This window comes from Coffea arabica, chromosome 2e (genome assembly GCF_036785885.1).
Source record: "Coffea arabica cultivar ET-39 chromosome 2e, Coffea Arabica ET-39 HiFi, whole genome shotgun sequence".
NCBI lineage: Eukaryota > Viridiplantae > Streptophyta > Magnoliopsida > Gentianales > Rubiaceae > Coffea > Coffea arabica.
Window position 1 is genome coordinate 22,525,366 of NC_092313.1, and position 8,077 is coordinate 22,533,442.

General features: G+C 36.5%; 1 protein-coding gene across 1 annotated transcript; it reads right to left on the bottom strand.

Moving 5' to 3' along the window:
• Nucleotides 1-619: 619 nt before the first annotated feature.
• Nucleotides 620-3,260, bottom strand: LOC113731746 (F-box protein At5g51370-like). The gene is made up of 2 exons (XM_027257157.2): nt 1,904-3,260; nt 620-1,262 (listed from the first exon to the last, which is right to left on the bottom strand). Exons 1-2 carry the CDS (start codon nt 3,112-3,114, stop codon nt 998-1,000), a joined length of 1,476 nt encoding a protein of 491 aa, XP_027112958.1. The 5' UTR covers nt 3,115-3,260; the 3' UTR covers nt 620-997.
• Between the last annotated feature and the right edge of the window lie 4,817 nt (nt 3,261-8,077).

Sequence of the window (8,077 nt, forward strand, 5' to 3'; positions counted from 1 at the left end):
CTTGTGGAAAGGTCCGTCCAAGCATATGATAGGCAAAATAGACAAAGAGGATGTATCATGTATGAGGTAAAAACCAGCCAAACTTGTGGCCATTCTTGAAGGGGTGAAAAGGTGTAGTCCAGCTTTATCTTCATGCCTCTACAACTGGGAGGGAGAACATCACAGTACCACACGGCACGCAATTCTTTGAAACAAGGTAGAAGAAATTCCAGAGAATAATAATTGCTGGAGAAATTCGAGACTCAGGACACAAACTGTAAGGTAGAAGAAAGGAGCTCAATTCTTTAATGACATTTAACTAAGGCTACAAAAATGTTTTCCAGAGAATGACAAATCATTCCCTTCCACTTGCAGATTACTACCTTCTCTATGCTTTGAGGTCCTAATGAAGTAAAATCCATGTAAACTGCTCTTCTGATGTTTGAATAATTCAATCAATGCACAAACCCACAACCTAGTTTGAAGTCGGCATACTACAGTTACATGCAAGCAAAAATGAAATATCAGGCAAAAATCGGCATCTTACATTGAAGAGAAATAAGCTCATTGAATGTCTCGTGGAGATGAAACATCTGCTTGCAATTATATGTATATCAAACATGGAAGGATTAAAAATGTATAAATTGAAGTGTAACGTTCGTTTATTCTTTTCCAAGGAACTGAGTACAATTAGTCAATACAGCTAAGCTTCTGTTACAGAAAGTCAAGGTTACAGATCAACTAAAGTACAGTGAGAGAGAGTCAGCTGTATAGTTTGGGCAAACAGGTAACGCGGCATACATACAGGGTCAATGAAATCAATAAACCTAAAATGCCTAATTGTCTCTGTAAGTTGAAGAGATGATACATTCATAGGAAAAGAAGACAGTTTATCTGAAGACGTAAAACTGTCAAACTCTGTATATTAAGACTTCCGCCGATTCCATCCCGAGTCATCTAAAGTATATATTAAGAACAAACTCAGTTGATCAGCATCAACTGTCAAGCCTGCCCTTCATTACAATCTGAAGGATCTACCACCATTCCGTCCCACTCCTGTCCCTGCAAGACCTGATGCCAAGAGAGACAGGGAATCGGGCCGCCACTTCAACTCTTTAAGAACAGAAAACAAGGTTGCCAGTTCTGGGGTGATATCACTGTCCTTTATATTGTTGCAAGAAACTACTCTAAGCCTTGTTAAGTGCTTCCAAGAGAGGATTATCGATTCTAAACCTTCTGTAGTAAGCAATGAGCATCCTTCTAAAGAAAGGAATCTTATACTCCTACAAACGAAACGAAACAAAAACAAAACATCAATCAGTACCCAGAAAGTCTTATTTACCAAACCAGATTCTTCTAAATAGATCATATTTGCAGACAGACAGACAATCAGACAAGTCATTGCTACGCCAAAAAGTATCAGCCTTTTCCAATTATGATGACGATGGATCCAAAATTTAGACCAAAATATGATGTCTAATTGTAAAGTGAACTTAACATCAAGAGGATATGATCCTTCAATGATGCAAATGAACACTGTCATATTTTCAGCTAAATTTTGGTCAGGGAGTTAATTTGCAAATCTCATACTGCCAAGAACAAAGATTACTCGATACCTCAACCAAAACACAGAAAGTTAAGAGCAAAAGCAAAATAAATATCTTACGGCCCACTCATATTATTGCTTGCACCCACCCTCAACAAAAGGTGGAAAGTAAGAAGCCACCCAAAAAACTTCTTTTCTTAATGTAATATCTTTTGGATCATTAAAACTATTGATAGTGCAGATAAAGAAACAGTTGAATCAGACCATACCAACATTAACTTGACTTTCACTCAGCATTAACATATTCTAAAGAGATGAAAAGGTACAAGTTCAACTTCCATTAGCATCACAAGAAGCAGAACATTGACACGGTCATACCTACAAATACTTGTTGCAGCAAATGTACTGTCATCCAATCCCCAACAATCCTCAAAAACAAGCTCCCTAACAGCTTGACACACCAAGAACAATGCTCTTGCACCCTGCTTATCACGCAACTGGCCCTTCTTTAAATGCAACTCTTCAAGAGTAGGACAAGACCCCAAATGCTCATCTGGCCCTGGACTCGCATCAATGCTCTTAAAAGATTGAAGCTTCAAAGTTTTCAAATTCCCACAATATGATAAAGCCGCCAACCATCCCCCCTCTAACATGAAGCAACACTGCCCTATCGCCTTAATCCCATCATAACTCCCCTCGCAACCCACTAGCTCAAGCTTAACTAGCCGTCTACAGCCTTGAGCTAAAATCGTTAGCCCAATATCCGATATCAATGATTCATAAAACCCATCAACGCAACCAATCAGTCTCAATATCTGCAAATTCTTGCACCCAGAAACCCCTTTCAGTGCAAAATCATCGCAGTTGTGCAGTTCCATTTCCTGCAACGTTTCGCATTCCTCAGCTACATAATTCAACCCTTCTTCACTAACGTTAATTAAAACAACCCTCCTCAAATTCCCACACCCTTCAGCCAGTGCCCTAACCCCTCTATCAATCACTTGGGGATCCAAAAAATCCCCTTTCTTCAAAAACCCTCGTCCCGAAACCCTAGCCGAATCCAAATGAACCGAAACCAATTTATTACTCAACAAAATCCCAGAATTCCGACAAGACTTCACGCAAGCTTGAACAATATCAACGTCAATTAAATTCGGGAACCTAAAAATGACCCGACCCGACTCGATGAAATCCCATTCCAAAATCTTCACCGACCTCACCAGCTTCCCATTCAGCCTGCACCATCTCTTGCAAACCAGCGTGTTGGAGACGAGCTGACTATTCTGAAGCTTGGAGAAGATGTTCATCAACAGCTCGTCGGAGAGTCGGGCAGTAAAATCCGGGCAGGAGCGAGCAGCGGAAGAAAGACGCTGCGGCGGGCGGGCTTGGGAATCGGACTCGGACTCGGGTTCGGTCTCGGAGGCGGAAGCGGAGTTGGAGAGAGCATGGAGACGCATTTTGAGGACCGCATTTTTGAGGGGATGGGATTTGGGATCTTTTGTGAACCAGAACTCTGGCAAGCTGGCCGTGTGAGTGTGACGGTTTTTCTTCTTCAACGGTGTCGTTCTGTTTCGCTCAGGTGATGACATTTTTTCCGGTAGTGGGTTGTTAATAATGAAAGTATAAAAGCTCGGATTGGGGTTAGGGTTCTCATAAATTTTTTCCCCCGGGGGAGAGGGGGGGGGGTGTTGATCCTGTTGGAGAGGTTTTTGGGATGGAAATAATAATAATAATAATTAAAAAAAGGTTCAGTGCTTTATTTCTTTTTCTTTGTTAGTCTTATCAATTTACTACTATTAATTTACTTTTGGAAAAAGAATTTTTTTTTTTTGTTAATGTTGGATTTCTACACAAATACGTAATTTAAAAGTAGATGAGATTTGTGGGGCGCACAATCTTCCAGTTGAATTTCCAGGTTGGTAGCATAATCTGGAGCAGGGAAGGGGCTACCAGGTAGGAGGGTTTATGCCCTTATGGTGTGCCTCTATTCGTCACCTACTAAAATCATGACGCGTGGGACTATGTGGGTGCCTCTGCTGACGTGGTCCTTTTTGTGTGGTAGAGAGGGTTGGTGTGTATGGTTTGGTAGTGGGATGCATGTTGAATGGGATACACCTTTTAAAACTTTTGCCACTTATATTAATTGGGAAATTATTATTTTAAGGTCAAGCAGGTCCCCCCGCATTGCAAAATTGTCTTGTTGTGCAAGTGATTTTACGTTTTCTTGTGAGTAAGATTTGATGATGGGGTTAATTCAAGTACAGGAGCAGAGCCTTCGAAGTTTGAAATGGGAAAAGGGCAATTTTTGGGAAGTTAAGTTGCTGCATGTGGATGCTTGGTGGTACTATAATTGCCAATTGGAAAGAGACGTGGGAAAGGGCAATAGTAGCAAACTTTTTTGGGAGTTAAAATAAAGGTCTCGTTATTGTTCCTAGTTAACTTCTTTTTAATCTTTCGATCAAACCAAACTAATTCACTGAAATTATATAGAACCTTACTCTAAAAATACACAACGGAATTGCATATGGGAGTTGATCACAGAACCTGATAGTAATTATCAGACTACAAAATCAGTCGGACTATCACAGGACATTCTTCCTAGTTAACTAGTGTACACAAGAATGAAGAGTGTACTGCATGCTTACGTGCATCACGTGACATGTTACATAGTATCGTAATATTAATCAATAATTACTGAATGGTTGTGATATTACATACTTTGAATCCTATTAGGAAATGATTTATAATTTGGATCACTCTTTCGTAACATATTATTGGTTTTAGTGCACCGCACCACGTGAACGACTTGAATTAGAACTTCAAGACATGCTCGCCAGTTAATAAGTTGCGATTTGATAACTTACATAACTGGTTCCTTCTGTTTGAGGACTTATTTCTAAGGCTCAAATGCGAGTTAAGCATTCAACTCATACGCAGTTGCTCAAACACTTGGTAGATAGTAGTGCTTCGGACGTAGCAAAACAAAATAGATTCCTTGGACTATACAATCAAATCTCAGCGACAAAGACGAATACAATATCAGTCTCAAAAAGATCTCATTACCCTTGGTAGGAATGCATGTCCGGTACGCATGATTTGAATCGGAATCGAAATCGATAATTCGAAATTTTGAAATTAAAATTTTTGGAATTTTGATATCAGAATTTTCGATTTTGAATTCACCAACTCCTAATTTAAATTCATTCTGGATTCATGAATATAAAAATTATTATTATATAAATGTTATATTACATATGTATACAAATATTATATATATATATATATATAAATGAATTTAAAATTGAAATAGAAATTCCGAATCGCCAAATTCAGGATTATAAAATTATTATTATAATATAAATGTTATATTACATATACATAAAAATGTTATATATATATATATGAAAAACAAATTTGAAATCGAAATAGGAATTCCGATTTCGAACTCACAATTCGAAATCGGAATTTCCTATTTGAAAAGTCCCATTACCGAATTCGAACCAAATTCGCAGAATTTGAAATCGGAAAACCTGATTTCAGTTCCGAATTTCGAATTACCGATTTCAAAAATTTCAAATTCAATTAGAATTCAGCCGGTAAATTGAAAATTTTCGATTTTGCACACTCCTACCGGTACGAAAACACACTCCTCTAATTAGTGCGTTCATGGTGTTGGCTAGAAACAAGGCCTTGTTTGGATAGTCATTTTTTCTCCAAAAAAAAATTTCACATTTTTCGTGAATATATCTCCTAATTATCTTTTTTTTTTATCTTACCTACATTAAATCGCTACAATACTTTTATTCAATAAAAATTTCAAAAAATAGTAATCCAAATTGGTTCTTTAGTCAGTAATTAGAAAGTTTACTTTTGTATTATAGCAAACTTAATATTTACTTAATTGCGGGGATTCGTTTGTGGATTTTTACTTATTTTTTGTCTCATGGAAGATTCCAAACTTTACAAAGAGAAAAGGAAGAAAATAAAGAGCATGAGAATCGAGCTAGAAATCTTATACTTATTTGACTAATATTCCGATTAACAAGTTTGGTCTTGAGGACCGTTTTACAGATTCAATTGAACTTGGTATTGTGTTGGAAAACAGTCCACCTTTCTCTTCATTTATCGCTTGTTTTTCACAAGCTCATTTTGTTCTTTCTAATAAAAAGTTACCCATGATATATTCAAAACCTATGTAACCAATTATAGAGGAAGGACAGGAGTACTTAAGATTTTTTTTTTTTTTGACGAGTGTTTTAGGATGCTCGTTAAGATATTCAAATTACATTAATTCCACTTATCATCATGTGAATGTACAGGTTCACAATTTGTCTCGCTTGCATTTAGATATTTTGCCAAAAAAATAAAAAATTAAATATATCTTAACAAATGCTCCAGGGCCTTGTTACCCATTTCATATACTTAATGCACAGAAAAAGCCGCTAAAGATTTTGGAAATTCTTTCTTAGTGCAAGCAAATCATTTCCAATTTTGAGATTGAGACTTAAACATGTATTTCGTGTTTAGCATAGGATTCCAATGGTATTAAGACATTGTATTTTTTTTAAAAATTACAAACATATATAAAATTTTCTCATTCATTACTTGCATCGCTTGGGATGTTAAATATCTGTGAAGGTGTTTAAAAGTCAAGGGTCGAAAATTTTAGTAACTAAAGGTAACATTTCTATTTTCCTTGGGCACATTCCGGACAAATTACTAAACATCCAATGGGCCGTCCCTTCTGTCTTTCTTGATTCAAGAAGTTATAGAAGCAAGCCCAAGCTCTTTGAGGCCAGACCAGGCCCTCGACTCTCTTCCTGCATCCACAATTCACTTTTAAATGGCTCAGTCAAAAGAATTTATCTGCCAGATGCGTGGACAAATTCGAGGGGGCAAATGGTTCAGCATCGAATTTATTAACATAGAGTCTTCATACAAAAAAAATAAATCATAAATAAAAATCGTGTCACACTTAAACCAAATTAATCATATAGCCAACACCTATAGATTAGTATTTAGTACCACAAAAATTCAAGAAGTAGTGACGCAAATAGTTTGTGAAAATATCTTTGATGACTCGTAGTATTTTTTTTTTCTGAACATGTGCAAAATCTTTACAGCTAAGCCGCCAAAAGATATTTCGTCAACTCATACGTAAGGATTGATAACCTCAGAGAGAGATGAATTGGATGGTACGGGAAGAAAGTATAAGTTCAAAATTTTCCACTTAAACTAAAAAAAAAAAAACAACTCATCTATCTCCTCATATTTGTATCTCAATAATAGGGAGAGGTCTTTTCTCTTGGAAAACATTATTTACATTCCATTTTTTGTTATTTACATTCTCACCATTTGTTTTGTCACATAGTCTAACAAGCCAAAACTATACGATTAAAATGATAATGGAGTGTGATTAATAAGAATAGAAGTGCAAATAACATTTCCTTTTTTTTTGTCGATAATTTCATACTTTGTTAAAATATAGTAATAGTAAAGATTATTAAGAAATTTTTATGTATGATTGAATGAATCACTTTTTGTTATTTGATTTTGATCTCGATGAGCTTAAAATGGAAATACGGCTAAAAATTCAAAAAATAAATTAAACCTTTATAGGCCATAATACATAAATTCTTTTAAACCCTAATGTACCATTTATTTCTCTTAATATTTAATTGTATAGAATCAAATAGGTATTTATATATTTTTTTTAATTTCATTACGGTTTCAAAAATAGAGATTAGTTGAAAGTACAAGAAAAGATGAATTACAACGAATTGGGAGGTTAGGTTTGCTAAGAATTGTCGGAGAAAATGGTGCTCAAATTTCTGACGTTCGCCCTGCATGGATTCGTAATGTAGCGGCGCATGTGATCTGGGAAGCAGGAGCGTGGTTTGTCAGTCTTCAAGCATAGCGCGTGGAGCTGACATGTGGACTCACAAAATTCTACGGTGTCTACTGCACACCTCAACTGGCTTGTTAATTGATTCACACGCGTCCATATCCTATGTCACTTTCTCCCCTCCAAAATTCATTTCCCCACGCGCAAACTGAGGTTTTGACATTTTGTTGTTGCACGTACAGTTACATTAGCCACAGATCATGATTGCATAATTTTTGCCAGTTCACACCCATTTGTTGTCATTTTCTACGTGGGTTTTCCCTTTTTTCAAAAGCTCGTTCCTTTTCTTTTTTTCATACTACTGTATTAGTTTTGTTGGGTGCCGTAAGGAGCAACTAATAACACCATAATTGCAAAGGCAAAGTACTTTCCTCATATTCTTCCTAGTTATGTGATAATGTAATAATCTAGAGCCAAATTACCAAATCCGGTTCTTCAGAGGATCGGATCCCTTATTTTTTTTTTTGTCGCAATGATAGTATCAGTATAACCTATTCTAAACTAGTATAGGGAGAGGGAAAGCCTAACTGACAGAAAACCCTGTCGAAGGCAGCCATAATTAAGTGGCAAGGTGGGAGGGTTGAACCCTTGATCTCACGCCTATAATGCCAAGAGGCTGTTGGCAAGTGTATCCCTTACTGTCTAGG

Bases quoted from the DNA above. Each gene is read 5' to 3' on its own strand.
- LOC113731746 (XM_027257157.2), bottom strand. From the start codon at position 3,114: ATGTCATCACCTGAGCGAAACAGAACGACACCGTTGAAGAAGAAAAAC. The intron at 1,263-1,903 runs GTATGACCGTGT...TTTCGTTTGTAG, and splicing joins GCTGCAACAAGTATTTGTAG to GAGTATAAGATTCCTTTCTT.